The sequence below is a fragment of the Heterodontus francisci genome, unplaced genomic scaffold (genome assembly GCF_036365525.1).
Source record: "Heterodontus francisci isolate sHetFra1 unplaced genomic scaffold, sHetFra1.hap1 HAP1_SCAFFOLD_1887, whole genome shotgun sequence".
NCBI classification, from domain to species: Eukaryota; Metazoa; Chordata; class Chondrichthyes; order Heterodontiformes; family Heterodontidae; genus Heterodontus; species Heterodontus francisci.
The window spans coordinates 794-23,699 of record NW_027140375.1 but is presented as its reverse complement, the minus strand read 5'-3'; the positions used below and the strand labels follow the sequence as shown (position 1 = coordinate 23,699).

General features: G+C 43.2%; 1 protein-coding gene across 1 annotated transcript in view; it reads right to left on the bottom strand.

Annotated features, from left to right (window-relative positions):
- LOC137359390 (eukaryotic translation initiation factor 3 subunit M-like) overlaps positions 1 to 22,625 on the bottom strand; it is a 38,789-nt gene extending 16,164 nt beyond the window's left edge. Inside the window, exons 1-2 of the mRNA XM_068025372.1 lie at positions 22,489 to 22,625; positions 18,210 to 18,304 (exon numbers count right to left, since the gene is read on the bottom strand). Of these exons, the coding sequence (XP_067881473.1) occupies positions 18,210 to 18,304; positions 22,489 to 22,590 (197 nt within the window). The 5' untranslated portion in view covers positions 22,591 to 22,625. The remainder of the gene's footprint in view (positions 1 to 18,209; positions 18,305 to 22,488) is intronic.
- Positions 22,626 to 22,906: the final 281 nt, after the last annotated feature.

The following is a 22,906-nucleotide window of genomic DNA, read 5'->3' as shown; positions in this document are numbered from 1 at the left end:
CCAAATGCCTGGCTCTAATTTATAGGCTATGCCCTAGATTCCCCAAAGAGCGGAAATAGTTTCTCTCCATCTACCCCATCGGTTCCCCTTAATATAATCGGAAACATTGATCAAATCACCCCTTAAGCTCCTAAATTCCAGAGTTGTGTAATCTCTCCTCTTAATTTAACCCTTGGAGTCCAGTTATTGTTCTAGGAAATCTACACTGCACTCGCTCCAAGGCCAGTATATCCTTCCTAAGGTGTGGTGCTCAATAACTCACTGTGCTCCAGGTGCGGTCTAACCAGGGCTTCGTACAGCTGGTAGCATGACTTCTAACCCCTTATATTCCATTCCTCTCGATACAAAGGTTAGCATTCATTAGCTTTTTTAATTATTTTGGTGAGGTGAGAGTGACTGCCCTTGACATCAAGACAACATTTCACAGAGCGTGGCATCAAGGAGCCCTAGCAAAACTGAAGTTAATGGGATTCAGGTAGAAAACGCCACTGGCTGGAGTAACACCTAACACAAAATGCAGATGTTTGTGGCTGTTGGAGGCCAATCATCTCAGCCCAACACCTCACTGCAGGAGTTCCTCAGGGTAGTGTCCGAGGCCCAACCATCTTCAGCTGCTTCAATAACCTTCCCTCCATCATAAAGTCAGAAGTGGGGACGCTCGCTGAAGATTGCACAGTGTTCAGTACCTTTCACAACTCCTCCGATACTAAAACAGTCCATGCCTGCATGCAGCAAGACCTGGACAACATTCAGGCTTGGGCTCATAAGAGGCAAATAACATTTGTGCCACACGTGACAGGCAATGACCATCTCCAATAAGGGATTCTAATCATCTCCACTTGACATTCAACAGCATTACCATCACTGAATCACCAACATCAACATCTTCGGGGCTTACCATTGACCAGAAAATTAACTGACCAGCCATATAAATATTGGGAGCGAGTCAGAAGCTGGGAATTCTGCGGCGACTAACTCACCTCCTGACTCCCCAAAGCCTGTCCACCATCTACAAGGCACAAGTCGGGAGTGCGATGGAATACTCTCTACTTGCCTGGATGGGTGCAGCTCCAACAACACTCAAGAAGCTCGCCACCATCCAGGTCAAAGCAGCTCGCTTGATTGGCACCCCATCCACCACCTTCAACATTCACTCGCTCCCCCGTCGGCGGTGGCAGTTGTGTGTACCATCTACAAGATGCACTGCAGCAACTCACCAAGGCTCCTTCAACAGCACCTTCCAAAGCTGCGACCTCTACCACCTAGAAGGACAAGGGCAGCAGACGCATGGGAACACCACCACCTGCAAGTTCTGCTCCAAGTCACACACTATCCTGACTTGGAAATATATCGCAGTTCCTTCACAGCCACTGGTTCAAAATCCTGGAACTCTCCAACAGCACTGTTGGTGCACCTACACCACATGGACTGCAGCAGTTCAAGGAGGCAGCTCACTGCCACCTTCTCAAGGGCAATTAGGAATGAGCAATAAAGTCTGGCCTTGCCAGCGATGCTCACATCCCATGAATGCATAAAAAATGTTTTTGTACCTGTCCATAACATTTTAATGATCTACGTACATGGCTCCCCAAGTCTGTCTGGACATAGAAACCACAGAAAAATTACGGCACAGAAGGAGGCCATTCAGCCCATCGCATCTGCACCAGCCAAAAAAATAGCTGCCCAATCTAATCCCACTTTCAAGAACCTGGTCAGTAGCCTTGCAGGTTGCAACACTTCAGGTTCATGTCCAGATACCTTTTAAATGAGTTGAGGGTTTCTGCCTCCACCACCATTCCTGGCAGTGAATTCCAGACACCCACCACCCTCTGGGTGAAAAGGTTTTTCTTCATGTCCCCTCGAATCCTTCTACCAATCACCATAAATCTGTGCCCTCCAGTAATTGACCTCTCCACTAGGGGAAACGGGTCCTTCCTGTCTACTCTATCTAGGCCCCTCATAATTTTGTACACCTCAAATTAAGTCACCCCTCAGCCTCCTCTGTTCCAAGGAAAACAACCCTAACCAATCCAATCTTTCCTCATAGCTGCAACTTTCAAGCCCTGGCAACATTCTTGCAAATCTCCTCTGTACACTCTCCAGAGCAATTATGCTCTTCCTGTAATGTGGTGACCAGAACTGTACGCAATATTCCAGCTGTGGTCTAACCAGCGTTTTATACAGTTCCAGCATTACATCCCTGCTTCTAGCTTTACCATTTAGAAAGCACTCGGATATCTCCTTTTTAGATCCAAGGTGGATGACCTCACACTTGCCTTTATTGAAATCCATCTGCCACAGTTTTGTCCACTTAAACTATCAATATCTCTAATTTTAACACTTCCATCTACATCACTTACAATGCCGTTTATCTTTGTACCATCGGCAAACTTGGATATGTGGCTTTCTATCCCATCATCTAAATCATTAATATAGCAAATACTTAAGACTCCAACACAGATTCCTGTCAAACACCACTAGTCACATCCTGCCATTTAGAGTACATTATTCTCTGTCTCCTGCTGCTCTGCCAATCTCGTAACCAAGTCAATAATTTGCCTTCAAATCCACGAGCTCAACTTTAGCTAACAGTCTCCTGTGAGGGACTTTTATCAAATGCCTTCTGGAAGGCCATACGAATATCATCCATAGACCATTCCCCTATCCGCTGCTTTAGTACCTCTTCAAAAGATTCAAATCAGGATGATCATGCATGACTGACCTTTTACAAATCTATGCTGGCTCGCTCTGATCAGCTGAATATTGTCAAAATCTGTGGGATATTGCTGACATACAGTGACGGCAGAATAGCAAGATACACATGGCAAAAAATCCAGCTAATTTTATACCAAATAGTGAAATAAATCAACGTAATACAAGAAAAATTGAATATTGTGGTTTCAAGCTACAGTACATTGACGAAAATCTAGGGGCAGCAAATGGGAACTACACTTGTTTTTAATACTATATAACACACTCTATAAAAGCTGTAATACAGGGGCTGTTGAAATAGACTTGAATCCTTACAGGTGTAAGTTACAGTATTTTAAAGCACTGGAGCTTAAGGAAATGTGACTAAGGGGAAAAGAATAGAGCAACAGTAATATAAAAGCAAAATACTACAGATGCTGAAATACAGGTCAGGCAGCATCTGTGGAGAGAGAAAAACAGTTAATGTCACAGACCTGTATTTCTAGCACCTTGTTTTTATATTAGAAGAGAGCAACAGATTTGTTTAAACTCCTTTACAGCTCTTTAGCCCTAGCTTATTGCAAATTTTGAACTTGCACTTGTATGGCACTTTTAATATAATTAAAACGTCCCAAGACACTTCACAGGAACATTATAAAACAAAATATGACATCGAGCCACATAAGGAGATATTAGGTCAGATGACCAATAACTTGGTCAAAGAGGGAGGTTTTAAGGAATGTCTTAAAGGAGGAAAGCGAGAGGGGTGTAGGGAGGGTATTCCAGAGCTTATGGCCTGGGCAACTGAAGGTGCAGCTATCAATGCTATCAATCTAGGGCGGCACAGTGGTTAGCACCGCAGCCTCACAGCTCCAGCGACCCGGGTTCAATTCTGGGTACTGTCTGTGTGGAGTTTGCAAGTTCTCCCTGTGTCTGCGTGGGTTTCCTCCCACAGCCAAAAGACTTGCAGGTTGATAGGTGAATTGGCCGTTATATATTGTCACTAGTATAGGTAGGTGGTAGGGGAATATGGGATTAGTGTAGGATTAGTATAAATGGGTAGTTAATGGTCGGCACAGACTCGGTGGGCCGAAGGGCCTGTTTCAGTGCTGTATCTCTAAATCTAAAAAAAAAATCTAAGCACCGCAGCCTCACAGCTCCAGCGACCCGGGTTCGGTTCTGGGTACTGCCTGTGCGGAGTTTGCAAGTTCTCCCTGTGACCTCGTGCTCCAATTTCTTCACACATGCCAAAGACTTGCAGGTTGATAGGTAAATTGGCCACTGTAAATTGCCCCTAGTGTAGGTAGGTGGTATGAGAATAGAGGGAAGCTGGGGATGAGAGGGGGAAATGGGATTAATGTAGGATTAGCATAAATGGGTGGTTGATGGCTGTCGCAGACACGTTGGGCCGAAGGGCCCATTTCAGTGCTGTATCTCTATAAATGCTGGAGCGATTAAAATTGGAGATATTCATAAGGCCAAAATCCGAAGAGTGCAGATATTTGTGGGTAGTGGGGCTAGAGGAGATTACAGAGAATGGGAGGGGTGAGGCCCTGGAGGGATTTGAAAAGAATGAGAATTTTAAAATCAAGATGCTACTTGGCCAGGAGCCAATGTAGGTCAGGGAGCACAGGAATGATAGATGAATGGGACTTGGTGCGAGTTAAGACAGGGGCAGCAGAGTCTTGGACGGCCCTCAAATTTACAGAGAGTAGAGTGTAGGACCCAGCCAGGACTGCAGTGTAATAGTCAAGTCTAGAAGTAACGAAGGCATGATTGAGGGTTTCAGCAGATGAGCGGAGACTGGGGCGATGTTACAGAGGTGGAGTTAGGCAATCTTAGTGATGTAGCGAATATATGATCGGCAGCTTATTCGTGGTCAAATGCGACACCAAGGTTGCAAAGGCTGGTCCTTTGTCCTTGTCACAGGAGCCCTTGGAGCAGGCTTTCAGCTACCCCTTCAAGAACACACTGACACAGGTTCACATGGCCTGCATCCAGGCTCACCAGCTGGACATGTTGGCCATGTGTATGTATTAGTCCCCGTCCATGTAGCAGAGCCTGTTATCCAATCGTATCGCCCGTCCCTGCCATCGGACAAAGACCTTGCTTTGCTCAGACCGTGTGGTAGTCGGTGTGCAACAGCCACCCCACGTTAAAAGAACCCACACATAGGCATCTTCCACCACCTCAAAATGAATCTTCTGGACCTGGAGTATCAGGATTGGACTATTCAGTCACCTAAGGACCCACAACCCGAGTGGAAGAAAGTCATCCTCGTTCCCGAGGGACTACCTAAGAAGCAGCAGCTCAGACTGTTGCCAGGAAGAGGGACGGAGTCAGTAGCTGGGGCAACAGTTCAGAGTGGGGACAGAAAACAATGGCTTTAGTCTTCCTGATATTTAATTGGAGGAAATTTCTGCTCATCCAGTACTGGACGTTGGATAAGCAGTTGAGAGGGCTGGTGGTGTCGAGAGAGGTGGTGATGAGCTAGAGCTGGGCATCATCAGCATACATGTGAAAAATAATGCTGTGCTTTCGGGCCGCACATAGATGAGAAATAGTGGAGGCCCAAGCATAGATTCTTGAGGGACACCAGAGGTATCAATGCAGGAGCAGGAAGAGAAGAGAATCATAGAAGATATGATTAGATAGATAAGAATGGAACCAGGTGAGAGCAGTCCCACCCACAACAGCAGAGAAGCATTAGAGAATGACAATGTAGTCAACCCCCATGTCAAACAAGACATCTTTTTAAGCCTGGCAACCACCTGTGTGATTTCATTGGTACCACTGTGCAAGAATAAAATCTTTCTTGGAATAAAATGCATAAGTTCCTAAAGGTCCTCGAAAGATTACTAGAATATATGTATGCCACAGTTGTAATCTACACTGCGTTCAAGCCCCAAGATCACCTCATTTTTTCAATACTATTGCAAGCTGATGCATGAAAGACCCCGTTCACACCCAGAACCAGTGACTGGATTAACAAGTTACTGCTGTAACCCAAGCACAGGCAGCTTTGTGAGCTAGAAACACTTGTATTTAAAAAGGTAGTTTTTTTTTTAAAAGTAGGATTTGATCTACAAGAATTTTACCACGCAATGAGTAAAAATCATTTTGTAAACAAAGGTTTGATTTTAAGCATCCATTAATATAGAGGAAGAAAGAATCAGATTTTAAAATAATTCTGAATGAACTCAATTATGTTGGTTGAGGCTCGTAAGAACCATGTGAGGCAAACTCAACAGGACAAAGAAATCAATGCAATTATTTGCTTCACATTAATCTGATCACTCAGTGAATTGAGGCACTTGAAAAATAGCACAAAGCAATGACACTATCTTTTAAAATTAGTTTTATTGATTTAGATAGTCGTGGCACCAGAAAACTGAATCAAAAGTTCTTTAAGTGCATGACTGGTCTGCTCATTTCAGTGCACACTTGTTATCTTGCCTCATTATTCATTTGGCAAAACATCTGTAAGCATGCAAAGGTTCAGCCTTTAAAATCACAAGAAATAAGACCACTTTCCTGTGTACTTTTCAGACTTGCTGAGTCACTTCCTATGCCATGCAGCTAATTCATACTTCAACGTGACATTCAAGTCACGTAACATCTTCCTTCAAAGCAAGTTAATAGGATTTGCAGCTGTTTTACAAAAGAAAAAAGTGGCACTTCTGTTGATTAAAATGAAAATACAAATTTATCTCCTTCTGCTAAAACCAGCACATTAATGCATCAAATTTGTTATAATCTAGGGTTGCCATTTTGCAGTGCCTTTCAAGGAAACCAGATCAAAATGTCCTGGAATCTGACATGGCAGACTGTAACAAACTACAGAAGGCATAAATTGTGTTCTATGTTACCCAGCTGGGGTTTAAGATGTTGGTTTAAGTATGCAGATCAAAAGATTAAAAAGATCAAAACAACAAAGTGAAAAAATATAAGAGCGCATACATCAAATTTTATAGGAAGTGACAACATCCCTCGAGAGACACGGAACGAAATTAAAATGAGAATTACGAACTGGGTCAGTTTTTAATTTGGGATAGTGATTTGACACTTCCACACTCTAAAATATCATTGTAATGAGATTTAAAAATAAACTATATAATGACTTAGCAAGACTATAAAGCACCGAATCAGGCCATTTGCCCCATCGTGCCTGTGCTGGTTCTTTAAGAGAGCTAACACCACTTCCCTGACCTCTCCTCACAGACAAAAGACAGGCAACATTTCAAATGAAGCAGGACATCAATGGGCTGTCAGCATAATAACCCAACAGCAGAAACTTTACATATTGACGGGCATTAAGAATCACCAGCAGAACCATTTCAAATACCAACTGTCCCTATCCTCTTGAAAGATCGGGCAGGATAGCTTCAACATGGCATCAACACTGTAGTAATGTTGAGGTTTTCAGAGCAGATTTCTTGCCAGGAATATTGTCATATGCAGCAAGCAGAGTTTAGAAGAAAAAGTTACACGGAACTAAACCCCAAATAGTTGAATGGAAGTTAAAGCAGGGGAGTTTAATCTGCAGTCTAGTGTCACAGGAGTACCGAGCCGTGTAATCCCATTCAAGACCCAAGCATTCTGCTTCTACACGAGCTTACATTTCTTATTTTGCAAGCATAAGGGTTTTGGAAAGGGTTTTCTTTTTAAAAAGTACCATTGCCTCACAGAATTCCTTAATGAAAAAACCAAGGTGAATTGATACCAGCAACTTCAAATATGTGCAAGTGCATGAGAATATGGAAATTAAACCTGATAGACAGCACCCTCCCCCCTACCCACCATGGATCACATCAGGACAGCCCACAAAGTCAGAAGGACTGAACACCTTTAGATTTAAATACTTCGAGGCAAAAATTGGCTTTGGCTGAACAGGTGGTAAAATAAAAAAGGATGCGACTGTTATGGCCACATGGTGTGACATGAGTGGTTCTCACTGTTCAACTCCCCATCTGACCGCAGCAAGTTTATTTGTATTAGAGTTTATCCCCTTGGTGTTTTATTTTTCAAATAACCAGACAGCAACAGGTTTTCTCATAGGTTTTAAAAAGTCAATTGTTTATTGATCAATAAACCTTATCCTGAAATTGACGCAACCTCATTCACTCATGCATGCACACACGAAAGAGAAGGGAAAGAGAAAGGTGGGTTTTGTGGGGGAGAAGAGTTACGATAAACCTGTTGAATTCTCGAGACTCAAAGTCCAGATAGTTGCAGGCAGTTATAGATTCTGTTGAAGATGGTGGGTCACTTCCAGCTCTCTCACTGTTGTATAATGTAGATGTCGGATTTTTTCAGCAGGTAGTTGCTTTCTGGCTTGCTGGAATGCCAGCTATTACAAGTAGCTTCACCTTCTGGGCCAGTCTCTCTCTCTGCCTGTCTGTGTTTTAAGTAAAACAGTGTCATCTCTCAACTCCTGTTAACACTCTGGTTTCTTTCTCATGGTGATCACACTATGGCTCAGGTCGTGACTACTTCACACCTCCTTTGTTTTAGGAGACGACATTCAATTCTGGAATGCTGCTAGAATAGGTGAGAGATGGGTTTCATTAACGCCTTTCGGCATTCAGCGTCTCCTGATAACGCAGAACGATCGCCGACATCATTAGTGCATCCATACGTGTGCCATCTTGCCAGTAGGAATCTGCACATGCGCGCACGACGTCACCACACAATGATGTGAGACGTATTGGATGTGATCTCTGCCTCCATTCCCCAACGGTATCCCGTTCCCTTCCACCATCCCTGCCTCAACCGTCGCTTTCAGTTTCCTCGTGCCGACAACTCACCCCTTCGCTCCCATCTCCACCCACCAACCCCTCCAAACCCCCCCGGCCACTCGCTTCCCACTGCGCCGCACCGAAAAGTGGTGGGGGGCAGGATGCGAGCGGCGGGGTTTTTTTTTGGGGGGGGGGGGGGGAGGGGGAGGGAGGGAAGTAACGAGGCAGCAGCTGAGGGGGTGACGGGGCAACATGTGGAGTGACCGGTGGCGGGTGGGTGGGTGTAGTGGCAAGCGAGCGGCCATGGGGCCAGATGGGGGGGGAGGGGGGGCAGAGGAAGCGGCGAGGCTGAGAGTGAGCAGACGGGCGCAGGATGGAGCAGTGAACAGAAGCAGCGATGGCGGGAGGGAGCGGGGTACTGTTGGAGGTGGAATGGAGGCAGCGAACGAAGCCAATGCAGGGGTTTGGGTTTAATTCTTTATGGTGTCAAATTGAGTAGTGCCATCTTTATTACTGGTAGCTGCCTGAGACGTCGCGTACAGTGACGTTTCAGTCGATGAGGTTGCATTCGCGCATGCGCTAGTACTGTGCCACCGAGCTGTTGTACTGTCAGCAAACATGCCCTCTGGCTTTCAAGATTTGTCTTGTGTCTTTGTCAGATTGTTTGAATAAATGGCTAATCCCCATTTTTCTTCAACAGCCATTTTGGACCATTGTTCACTTTTAAAAATAAAGGTTCATTTTTTAAAGACAAAGTTTGTTTATTCATAACTCTTCAGAGTTAGTTCATGAATGTTTATCATCGTACTTCCAATTGACAGTGACCCAAAACAGCACAAAGCAACATTGACTGGCCGTGAACACAAACACAGAGAAAGCATCCCTACTGGGAAAGGACTGAAATCTGGACTCTGCATTCAATAGAGGAGAGTGATTTGGAATTGTTCTCCAGACACGACTACACCCTGCAGATAATCTTAAATTACACTGCTGCTTTCAGCAATGGTCAGATTTTAATCATTAGATTGATTTAATTTATCAAATTTTATCACCTGAAACTGGTTTCTTACAGGGGCAGGTGTTGGCCAATTAACTTTAGGTAGGTAGTTTGCACTCATACTTAGGAACACAGGAACAGCAGCAGGCCATTCAACCCCTTGAGACTGTTTCTCTACTGAATTAGATGATGGTCGATCTGCATCTTCATTCCATTTACCCGCCTTGAAAGGCATTATATAAATGCAAGTCTTTTCATGACCACCAGACATCCCAAACAAAGCTCTGTCTTGCTCATGAAGTACTTTTGAAGTGTAGTCACTGTTGTAATGTAGGAAATATGGCAGCCAATTAGCACACAGCAAGCTCCCACAAAGAGCAATGTGATAATGACCAGATAATCTGTTTATGATGTTGATTGAAGGATAAATATTGGCCAGGAGACCAGGGTTAGTTCCCCTGCTCGTCTCAAATAGTACCAGGGGATCTTTCAAGGGCAGTCAGCGCCTGGGTTTAAAATCTCATCTGAAAGACACTACAGCACTCCCTCAGTACTGCACTGGAGTGCCAGCCTTGATAGTGTGCTCAAGTCCTAGTGTGGAAATTAAACCCACAACCTTCTGACTCAAAGGCAACAGTGCTACTAACTGAGCCGCAACTCAACTTCGTTCGGTAACTCTTAATACCCATACTTAATAAAAAACTATCAATCCCAGTTTTGAAATTCAAATTTTCAAATCACCTGCAGCCTCAACAGCTTTTTTTTGGTGGCGGGCGGGGCGGAAAAAGAGAACAGGGGAAGAGAGTTCCAGATTTCCACCACCCTTTGTGTAAAGTGCTTCCTGATATCACCCCTGAACAGCCTAGCTCTAATTTTAAGGTTACGCCCCTTGTTCAGAACTTACCCCACAAGAGGAAATACGGTAGGTACAGAGAAACTATCAAATTCTCTAAACATCTTGAAGAGCTCAATTAGACGACCTCTTAATCTTCTATACTCAAGGAAATACAAACCTCAGCAGTCTTCATACACAAGTGATAGGTGTAGACAGAAGAACACCTCTAAAAATTCAACCCAATGTGCCAGGAAACAATGGCAAAAAGAAAGTGGTCATGCAAGTTCCGCAACAATATTGAGTCAATGATGTAGTTCAGCATAATATCATTGCTCATCAAATCAAGAAAATCAATTAAAGTTGGTGTATCGACAGTCAGATTACGCCTGACCACGCTGGGAACTGCAGTGTAAAATCCCAACAGCTGGGCTTTCAGACTCAACTGTAAACGCTTAACTGCAGTGTGAAAAAGGTCTGCAGCAATGCAGGTACCAAACTCTTTCTCCCTCCTATTGTGGGTAGCCTGGTAATGTCACGGCACCAGAGCACCATAGGGCTTGAAAACCAAAAACAGGAAGAGAGTGTTCACACCTGGAAAACTTTTGGGTAAAATAGCCTTTAAAAAGTTGCGGCAAATTTGATTTGTAAGGCAACATTCCTACTTAAGGACGGAATTGCTGCCCTTTCGCCATGATCTACGTTTCTATATGATCTACAGGAAGATATTCTGGATTGTGTTCAAACAAAGCAACGCATCTTGGGCACGAGATGAGAGCGATAAGCTGCTCAGCTTGCTCTTATTTCAACCCTTTGATGTGTAACTGTTTTGCAAAACACCACATGCTGGGTTATTCCATATGTAAATCAAATACATATTCAAAAATCAAATGCAAAAATCAAAACAGTAAGTAGAAATAGGTAACATTATTTCCAGAATTTTCACCTACAGAGTGTTTATTGGGACGACATCTTTAATGAAGTTCAAGAACCAACAGGGATTGTTGATTTTATAGGTTTTTCTTAGGCAACCAGATGTAGCCAACTAGTTAAAAGATTAAGGCAATGAACCCAGACACGTTTATCAGCTTTTCTATCCCTGAAAAACATTGACCGAGAGACACCAGCTTTGAGTTTCTGTAATTCACCTCTTATGAATTATTGATTCAATTGATTAATAAATCTAGAATAAAAAGCTCGTCTCAGTAATGATCATGAAATTACCAGAATATCAAAAACCCATCTGGTTCACTAATATCCTTTGGGGAAGGATATCTGACATCCTTACCCAGTCTGGCCTACACATGACTCCAGGTGCACTGCCCTCTGAAATGCCCTTGCAGGCCACTCAGTACTATCAAACCACTACTAAAAAAAAAATAAAACCAGACGGACCATCTGGCATTGAACTAGGCACACCCAACCCAAATGACCCTGTAAAATCTTCCTCACTAACTGGGGTCTTGTGCCAAAATTAGGAGAGTTGTCCCTCAGACTAGTCAAGCAACAGCCTGACAGTCATCCTCACCAAATCAAACTTTACAGTCAATGTCCCACACTCCTCCATCACCATCCCTGGGTATGCTCCTGTCCCAGGGCAGGACAGGACCATCAGAGGTAGTGGCACAGTGGTATACAGTCAGGAGGGAGTAGCCCTGGGAGTCAACATGGACTTCAGACCCCATGGAGTTTCATGCCATCAGGTCAAACATGGGGAAGGAAACCTCCTGATTACCACCTACCACAGCTGGTGAATCAGTACTCCTCCTTGTTGAACACCACTTAGAAGCAGTACTGAGGTAGCAAGGGTATAGAATATACTATGGATGGCAGATTGCAATGTCCATCACCAAAAATGGCTTGGTAGCCCCAATATTAACCAAGTTCTGAAGGATCTGCTAGACTGGGCCTGTGGCAGGTGCAGACAGAACCAACAAGAGGGAAAATCTTACTTGTGCTCATCCTCAATCTACCAGTCATAGATGCATCTGACAACATTGGTAGGAGGGACCACCGCATGGTTCTTGTGAAGATCAAATCCTATCTTCACACTGAGGACATCCTCCATCGTGTTGTGTGGCACTACCACTGTGCTAAATGAGATAGATTCAGAACAGATCTAGCAGCTCAAGACTGGGCACCCATGAGGCCCTGTGGGCCATCAGAACTGCATTCAACCACAATCTGTAACTTCATGGGCTGACATATCCCTCACTCGACCATCAAGCCAGTAGTCAACCCTGGTTCAATAAGAAATGTAGGACAGCATGTCAGAAGCAGCACCAAGCATACCTAAAATGAGGTATCAACCTGGTGAAGCTACAACACAGGACTACATACATGCTAAACAGAAGCAGCATGTGATAGACAGAGCTAAGCAATCTCACAAGCAATAGATCAGATTAGAGCTCTGCAGTCCTGCCTCAGCCAGTTATGAATGTTGGTGGACATTTTAACAACTAACTGGATGAGGAGGCTCCACAAACAATCCCATCCTCAATGATGGGGGAGCCAGCATGTCAGTGCAAAAGACAAAGCTTCTGAAGCATTTGCACCTTCAGCCAGAAGTGCAGAGTGGATGATCCGTTTTGGCCTCCTGAGGTCCGCAGCATCACAGATGTCTTCAGCCAATTTGAATCACTCCTCATGATAAAGAAATGGCTGAAGGCATTGGATACTGCAAAGGTCATGGGCGCTGGCAACATCCCAGCTGTTGTACTGAAGATTTGTGCTCTTGAACTAGTCCCGTGCCGAGCCAAGCTGTCCCAGTACAGCTACAACACTGACATCTACCCACGAAAGTGGAAAATTGCCCAGGTATGTTCTGTCCACAAAAAGCAAATCTAATGCAATCCAGCCAACTACTGCCCCATCAGTCCACTTTCAATCATCAGCAAAGTGATGGGGTCTCGCTGACAGTGCCATCATGCGGCACTTACTCAGCAATAAACTGTACACTGATGCTCAGTTTCGGTTTCACGAGGGCCACTGAGCTCCAGACATTATTACATCCTTGGTTCAAACCTGGACAAAAAGAGCTGAATTCCAGGAGGTGAGGTGAGGTGAGAGTGACATCAAGGCAGCATTTGACCAAGTATGGCTTCAAGGAGCCCTAGCAAAATTGAAGTCAATGGGAATCAAGGGGAAAACTCTCCACTGGTTGGAGTCATACTTAGCATAAAGGAAGATGGTTGCAGTTGTTGAAAGCCATTCATTTCAGTTCCAGGACATCATAGCATGAGTTCCTCAGGTTAGTGTCCTAGACCCGACCATCTTCAGTTGCTTCATCAATGACCTTCCCTCCATCAGAGGGTCAGAAATGGGGATGTCCACTGATGATTGCATGTGTTCTGTACCATTAGGATCTCCTCAGAATCTGAAGCAGTCCATGCCTGCTTGCAGCAAGACCTGGGCAACATTCAGGCTTTGGCTGATAAGTGGCAAGTAACATTCACACCGCACACGTGCCAGGCAATGATGACCTCCAACAAGAGAATCTTATCATCTCCCCAAGATGTACAATGGCATTATCAAGGCTGAATCCCCATCAGCATCCTGGGGGTTACCACTGACCAGAAAGTTAACTAGACTAGCCATATAAATACTATGACTGGTGTTACTACTGAGGTGGGAGAAGTGCACTGTCTTTTCTAGTTCAACTGCTCCACAGGTCACAACATATATTTAAATGTTTACCCAGTTACTGATACAGTCAATCATGTTTATCCCTGGGATACGGTTTATCCCAGAAAATACACCAACCAGTTTTCTTTAATAACAAAATTATCAGTTTATTATAAAAACAAGACTTATCCAGTAACAAAGCAAAGCACAACACAGATTGAAATATGAAAGTTCCTATTTTAAATCCCCCACACACAAATACTGAAAAAAATAAAGAAATTCTCTCTGCAGAGCTCTGGTACAAAAAAAAGACAAAAATACTTTGGCCAAATACTTGCTAATTCTTGAAGAACAACAATATGGAAAGATGCCAGTTGTCCCTTTTGGTCTGGTATCTGGGTATACGGTGATGGGTCACTGGGATCTTTTCAGACACAGTGCGTTCTGGAGATGTCAAGAAATAGCTTGGTAAGCTTTCCAGGAGAAATACGGCATCGGGGCTTCCGCTAGCATACTCTGGTTTCGCAGAGCCTTTTTTTCCCCAAAGACAAGAGGAAAAAGGAGTTGACACACTGGGCCTCTCAGAGAGGTGCAGGAAAGATGAGCTGGGGTTTTCTTTCTTGGCAGGTTGATTTTCAACTGCTTTCAAACAACGTCCACACCCCAACTGAACCAAAACAATATCTCAGACTCTAAACCACAGCCAGTCAGAACCTCCTGACCCTCATAAATCTTGACATGTCACTTCTCTGTAAGCATCTTCCCCAGGGAGCTTAAGGCATGTGACAGCCAGTAAAGGTTGTTTTCAAACAAGACCTCTCAGTGACCCTTGTAAAAAAAAAATAGAAGTCCAAGGAGTCTTTTCAACAAAAACAAAGTCCAGCATCTATGAAATCTTTAATCTTCTAAAAAATTAATCCACTTCCAAAATTTAAATATGAATCCTCAAAAAATATTTAATAAAAAACAGAAGCACTTTCATAACACTGCAAGATACCTTGAAAAGCTGGGATTCTGCAGTGAGTAACTCACCTCCCAACTCCCCAAAACCTGTCCACCATCTACAAGGCCGAAGTCAAGAGTGAAAAGGAATACTTTCCACTTGCCTGGATGTATGCAGCTCGAAAACTCATCCAGGACAAAGCAGCCTGCTACTTGATCGGCATCCTATCCACCACCTTAAACATTCACTCCCTGCACCACCGGTAGCAGTGTGGCACCATCTACAAGATGCACTGCAGCAACTCGCCAAGACTCCCTCAACAGCACCTTCCAAACCAGCGACCTCTACCACTGAGAAGAACAAGGGCAGCAGATGCATGGGAAAGCCAGCACCTGCAAGTTGCCCTCCAGTCACACACCATTCTGACTTGGAAATATATCGCATTCCTTCAGTCTCTGGTCAAAATCCTGGAAGGGCACTGTGGATGTACCTACTGGACAGCAGCGGTTCACCACCACCTTACGGCAATTAGGGATGGCCTAGCCAGCAATGCTCGTGTCTCATGAATAAAAAAAAATTTCTATGCTAATGCAAGCAACATACAGTTTTACCTTCTAATTTTGTCCCCGATCAATACACAGTAGAAAGGGTGGGTGCAGTTTGCTCCTAGGTCTTTGACAATCCAGCTCTCAATGAGTGGGAAAAACTTTGCACCTGGAGATTTCACACTGTACTGAGATTGTCTCATACTGCACCTCCTCTGACTTTGTGATTCTCACACTTGTTAGTTTGGACCATCACACCCTCTTGATAACCCCGTTGTCCAATCTAAAAAGAGGGATTATGCTTCGTTCAAAGACCAACCAAGCCTTTCTGGAATACACAGATGTCCAATCTTTCAAATAAAGAGCAAAAGCAAAATACTGCAGATGCTGGAAATCTGAAATAAAAACAAGAAATGCTGGAAATACTCAACAACTCTGGCAGCATATGTGGAGAGAGAAGCAGAGTTAACGTTTCAGGTCAGTGACCCTTCATCAGGCCTTTGCGCCATGACCTTCTGGTCAGTTATTCTCTGTGACCCCTTCCTATCAACACCTTTACTTTTGTTATCTCTTGCCCCACCCCTGCTTTATTTGCTTAAAAGCAATTACATTTCTAATCTTTGCCAGTTCTGATGAAGGGTCACTGACCTGAAACGTTAACTCTGCTTCTCTCTCCACATATGCTGCCAGATCTGAATATTTCCAGCATTTCTTGTTTTTATTCCAAATAAAGAGACACTGTGATAGAGCTCTGAGTTAGGGAAACTGCAGTCTCCATAATAAGCATCATCAAGGATCTTGACCCCCTCTCCCCCCAACCTCATTTTATCTGATCACTTAATTTACACAGTAAGTGGAAGTTTCAATTTTAATGCACTTTGCAGATTGAATTAATCAGTAAACAGTCTGTCTCCTAAAACTAATGGGGTCAGGGGTAAAAATATGAAAGGTTTTAACAGGTAATAAATTGTTCCCATTTGATAGTGAATTGATGGCAACTGGGCATAAAAGTCAGGATTATCACTAAACGAATGAAAGGGGAAATTAGAATGCTTTATCACAAGGGTAGACTATAGATAAAAGGGGCTTGGATAAAAATTTAAAACAATTTAGGGAAAGTGGAACGTGATTAGAGTAGGTAGCTTCAATTGACCAACACCTAAATAGATGCGATGGATTGGTGAACCTCCTGCCATACTGCAATTTCGAGGATTTGATCACGCAGGTCGTATCTGCATGGAACTGTTTAGGTTGGAAGATGTTTTACACACACTGTCCCAGGACCAGCTTCTTTGAAGGTTTGGACCTCTATTTGGTCAGGCTACAACTGGTATATATTTATCTATGCTAATGAGAATGTGCATCCACAATAAACAGGAAAATCAAAAAAAATTAAGTGGTATCTTTATGATGGTTGAAGTGTTACAACCTTCTGAGCTATTTCGAGGAACACATTAAACAAAGGTTTGCAATCCAACAGACTCTAGGCCATGAAATGAAAGCCTGTCTTGCACATAATTCTGTTAAATGAAAAACAGCGTGTTCCTATCTAGTCTTTGTGACTTCTCTATATTTCAGATTATTTTCAAGAATCCTTGTGTCTTCTTTGCATTTTTTTTTTTAAAAACTCACTATTGTAAAGAAAATTCTAAGATGATCAGGTGCATTTCAATATTTACCTACAAAAAGCTTTAGAATGGCAAGCAGCTAAACAGTCCCAAAGGCCATCACCTCAATCCTATTAAACCTTAATGTGTTACAAGAGTTCCAAGGGCAAAATCATTTCAATCTTCACTTTGCATTTTATTTTATTTTATTTTTTTTAAACTTGGCTCTCTTCTGGCATCTTCATTCTCATTTCAATGTTGATACTGGATTGGGGTGCACGTGGGAGAGAGAGAGATATGAATTGTGGATTTTGTACTACGGGTACATGGTTTGCAGAAGGGGCCTAGCAACCCAGAAAGGATAGCGAGACATTAAATAAGGAACGAGCACAAAGTAGGCCATTCAGCTTCTCAAGCTTGTTCCGCCATTTAATTAGAATATGGCTGATTTGCATCTTAACTCCATTTATCTGCCTTGGTTCTGTAACACTTAACTATCCTTGCCTAACAAAAAAAAACAATCAATTGGTTTTACAATTTTCAACTGACCCCCACCCCCCAAAAGCTTTTTGGAGGACAGAGTATTTCAGATTTCCACTACCCTTTGTGTGTGAAGAAGTGCTTCCCAACATCAACTGTGAACAGTCTGGCTCTAAATAAGGGCAGAGCTTGAGCAGCTCAATGTCATCATGGGCAGGAACTTGCAAAGCTTGGAGCAAGGGATTGCAAAGGAAAAGTCATCAGAAACACAGGAGACCATTTCTGTGAGAATATAAAACAGCAGTTGCATCTCAGAGGCCCAATGGAAAAGTTATGACATCCAGACAGCTAGCCTGATGGTGCTTTGTTTCCTGCCAATGGCTGCACACAGCACCTGCTTCCAATATTAACACCCTTTACATTTACAATGGACAGAGTAAGCTGCTGTAAGAATGCAGGATACATCGAGCAGAACTTCCACAGTGAAGTCCTTGTGCAAGTACATTCAAAATATAGCAATTATTGGAAAAGTATCTTTCAACTGGTAATTTATTCAAATAGTTTAACAGATAATGCAATATAGGAAGACGAGTAGGCCACTCGGCCCCCTCAAGACTGTTCCACAATGGCTCTGTATCTTGACTCCATTTACCCACAAATACCTCAAAAGTTTCGAGGTTAGAAAACTGTCAAGGGCAATGACTCCTGTAATTAATTCATTTTTCTTAACTAAATTCAAAACATGCAGATACCTTTTTTTGCAGTCCACCAGTGCTTCATAAAGCAATCGCAGTACATGGTGTTTCTTGTCTACACTGAGGTTCCAGTCCGATATCCATTTGCGAACCTAGATAAAAACCATTAACTTCTTATTCACTGATCTTTGCCATTGTATCCATCATATAGACCAAAGGGCCAAAGTAGGAGCAATGGCAGCCTGAGAGAAATCTCTACATTTTACCTTGGGGCTGCTCATCAAACCAGCAACAAAGATAATGAATCTTTTCCAGTAATTGATCACATTGTAACGGAAACCCCACGTCACCTGGAAATATTAATTTCACCGAATGGAACTTTGCCTGAGACTTTTTACTGGACATTGTTACAAACAACCTTTAAAAGAAAACAGAACTACTAGCAGCCAAGATGGCCATGAATTTACATGTGAAAAAACTAAAAGAATCAGTCTGGGGACAGAGGTGATTACCCAGTCTAGCCAGAACAATGGAGATATTCCCTAATTGAATTACCTAGAATGATTTTGTCAATGTTGATCGTCAAAAGCCATCGACACCCATTGACTATGAAAGAGCCAAACCCCCTGGCCAAGTATTTTTGAACAGCTTGAGAGGAGAACTTTAGTTCAAAAAACCCTTCCAGAAACTTGTTTCTCAAACATAAAGAGGTGGTCACATCACATAACTGTTTGGGCCACAGTGGAAATTTGAGAGTGATGACGCAGAAGTCAGACAGTAACTGAACTCCAGGGAAGGAACATCTCTCTCCAGCAAAGTCCAAGGGAAGCCTCAGCTGCAGCCAAACTTCAAATCTACAGACCCTCAGTCAGCAACAGAGAGGACAGGCCTGCTCAGGCCGGGAAAAAGAATCCGACCCGAACCACATCGGACCCGATCCCCTCCAATTTTGCCCCGAGCCCGACCATCCCTTTACTTACCTTTCGACTGGGAAGCTCTACGAAGCTGCAGCGCATGCGTGATGACGTCATAGTGACATCACTCATTCACTGCGCAGACTCAGTTTCGTCCCGGACTCCCAGCTCAGGTAAGTTTTTTAATTTCAATACTTACCAGCAAAGCACTCACGTGTGCGTCTGACCCGACCCAACCCGGGCCTAACCAGAGCCTGAAAGCTGGACCCGGAAGATTGGCCCGACCTGACCCGAACCCGACACGTCGTCTGGTCCAGTCAGGTAGCAGCCTCTTCGGCCTTCTGGAACCAGAGAAGCAAGCCCAAATTGTGCACGTGGCCCAGCAAGGACTTCAAGATTTAATTTCAACTAAAGACACAGACTCAGTATTTAAATTACAATTTTATTAAGGACTCTACTCCAACCTCCCAACTCTGTTTTTTCCCTCTATTTCTGTGTGTGTGCCCCTCGTGTGAACGCGATCATGGATGCATCGCATATTTTGGTAATTTTAACCGGTTTAGAATAAGGTTAATAAACTTACATCTTTCTTGTTTAAACTCAAGAAAACCTGTCCGATGGGGTCATTTGCAATTATTAGAGGAACAGCAGCAAGTGCTCCCTGAGGTGGTAAGTTAAATCACTGTTAAAAGAATAAACCCTGTTACGGTCAAACCAGAGAAGGGGCGAAAGGGGAGCCTGAGACCCCTTCCTCACCTGGTCGTAACAACATACTGATATAAAACCAAAGTACCGGCAAGTGGGGGGGTAGATTTGTGCAACAGTAAATGAACCATTCATCCATGAACAATTCCGCCCCAGTATAAATGACAATGTCAAAGATGACTGTCAAAAATAGCCATAGAGGTTCCTCCAGCAAAGTTACAAAGTGCATGTAGATAGATGATTGAGATTCGTTTCACTGACCGTGCTCAATCTGCTTCAGACTGGCAAGAGACATCAGGCAGCCATATAGTTTCCTCCACTGGTGGCACAATATACTAATAAGCAAAGCTACGAAGTGCATGTACATAATTTAGCACACTCAGTGAAACTAACCCCAATCTGCCTCAGGCTGGCAAGGGACACTAAGCCAAATGCTCTGCCAGCAAGAGAACTGCAGCAATATTGAGAATGGCCTGGAACAACTTCTCCCCTCCTTACCTTGCACACACAAACCCCAAAGCCCAAGCAGCGAATGGCACTAATGAACTAGGCTAGGAGATAGATCAATAGAGAATCAGTGACAGACATTCAAGGGGATATTTCAGAATACTCAGGATAAGTACATTCCTACTATAAAGGAAAATTCTAAGGGGAGGACCCACCACCCGTGGTTAACTAAAGAAGTTAAAGAAATCAAACTTAAGGAAAAGGCATATAATTGCACACAAAGATGAGTAGCAGGCCAGATGATTGGTCAGAATACAAAGAATGGCAGAGAATAACTAAAAGGTTAATCAGGAGAAATTAGAGTACGAGAGGAAGCTAACTAGAAATGTAAGAACAGATAGCAAGCGTTTCTACATTTAAAAAGGAAAAAAGTAAATTGAGTGTTGGTCCTCTAGAAGTGAGAATGGGGAACTAATAGTAGATAATAAGGAAATGGATGAAATGAACAAACATTTTGTTTGTCTTCACTATCGAGGATACAAAAAACATTCCAGTAATAGCTGTAAATCAGGAGGTGGAAGGAAGGGAGGAACTTAGTGAAATTACAATCAGCAGGGAAGCAGTACTGACCAAACTGATGGAGCTGCGGGTCGATAGGGCTTCATCCTAAGGTCTTAAAAGAAGTGGCTAATGAGGTAGTCAAGGCATTGGTGTTAATTTTTCAAAATTTTCTAGATTGTGGAAATGTTCCATCAGACTGGAAAATAGCACATATAATCCTTCTATTCAAGATGTGGGGGTGGGGGGTGGCGGTGCGGGGAAGGTGCAGAAAACAGGTAACTATAGGCCAGTTAACTTGAAGTCTGTCATGGGGAAGGTGTTAGAATCCATCATTAAGGAGGCTATAGCTGGGCACTTCGAAAAACTCAAGGTAATCGGGAATAGTCAGCATGGCTTTGTGAAAGGGAGATCATGTTTAACCAATTTATTGGAGTTCTTTGAAGGAGTAACATGTGCAGTGGATAAAGGGGAGCCCCTTGATGTACTGTACTTAGATTTCAAGAAGGAATTTGACAAGGTGCCACATAAAAGTTTATTGTGCAAAGTAAGAGCTCATGGTGAATGGGTAACATATTAGCATGGATAGAAGATTGGCTGGCTGATTGGCAGAAAACAGAGTATGCATAGCTGGCTCCTTTTCTGATTGGCAGGATGTGACAATGGAGTCTCGCAGGGGTCTGTGCTGGAGCCTCAACATTTTACAATTTATATCAATTACTTAGATGAGGGGAGCGATGGCATGGTAGCTAAATTTGCAGATGACACAAAGATAGGTAGGAAAGTATGTTGTGAAGACACAAGGAGCTTGCAGACTGATTTAGATAGGTTGAGTGAGTGGGCAAAAATCTGGCAGATGGAGTATAATGCGGGAAAGTGTGAAGTTGTTCACTTTGGCAGGAAGAATAAAAAAGCAGAGTGTTACTTAAACGGAGAACGACTGCAGAATTCCGAGGTGCAGAGGGATCTAGGTGTTCTAGTGCATGAGTCACAAAAAGTTAGTATGCAGGTACAGCAAGTAATAAAGAAGGCTAATGGAATGCTATCCTTTATTACGAGAGGAATAGAGAATAAAAGTAAGGATGTGATGCTTCAGTTATACAGGGCATTGGTGAAACCACATCTCAAATACTGTGTGCAGTTTTGGTCTCCATATTTAAAGAAGGATGCGAATGCGTTGGAGGCGGTTCAGAGGAGCTTTACTAACTGGATTAATAACTGGAATGAGCGGGTTCGCTTATGAGGAAAGGTTGGACAGAATGGGCTTGTTTTTACTGGAGTTTCGAAGAGGGGAGACTTGATTGACGTTTATAAGATCCTGAATGGTCTGGACATGGTGGATGTGGAAAGCATGTTTCCTCTTATGGGCGAGTCCAGAACCAGGGGGCACTGCTTTAAAATTAGGGGTTGCCCTTTTAAGACAGAGATGAGGAGAAATCTTTTCTCTCAGAGGGTTGAGAGACTTTGGAACTGTCTGCCTCAGAAGGTGGTGGAGGCAGGGTCACTGAATAGTTTTAAGACAGAAGTAGATTGATTCCTTTGTCTAACAAAAATCTAAGGTTATCAGGGGTAGATGGGACTGTGGAATTCGAGGCACACAGATCTTATTGAATGGCGTAGCAGGCTAGAGGGGCCGAATAGCCTACTTCTGCTCCTAATTCATATGTTCGGAATTACAGAGAAGTAAAGCATGTGAAGACACAGTGACTCACCTGGTCAAGATCAGAAGGAATGTATTGAATAGCATTGCAATACGTTGCCACCTTGATGAGACTGCAGTATACGATGTATCTAGCAGGAGCATTCTCCTCCATTCCATGAAAAAGATTACGCAGCCTAATTAAAGACAAAACTACCTTTCACATTGGATAACAATAAATATAAACCAGTGTTAGCAAAATGAATTAGGACAGTTCTTGCAATAAGAATTGTTATTTTAAGAAAGTTTATATTTTTGGCGATTTTAGATGACTTTCATCTTGTCTCAACATCATGTCATAAAGTGGCATGTGCTGCAATGTAAACCTTTCCCCAGTCCATCAGCCCCAAAAGAGTGCAGTAGGGCCTTTTCGATTTCTCGCTGCTTTATTTAAATGACATTGCTGATGCTCAGTGAACTGTGGACAACTT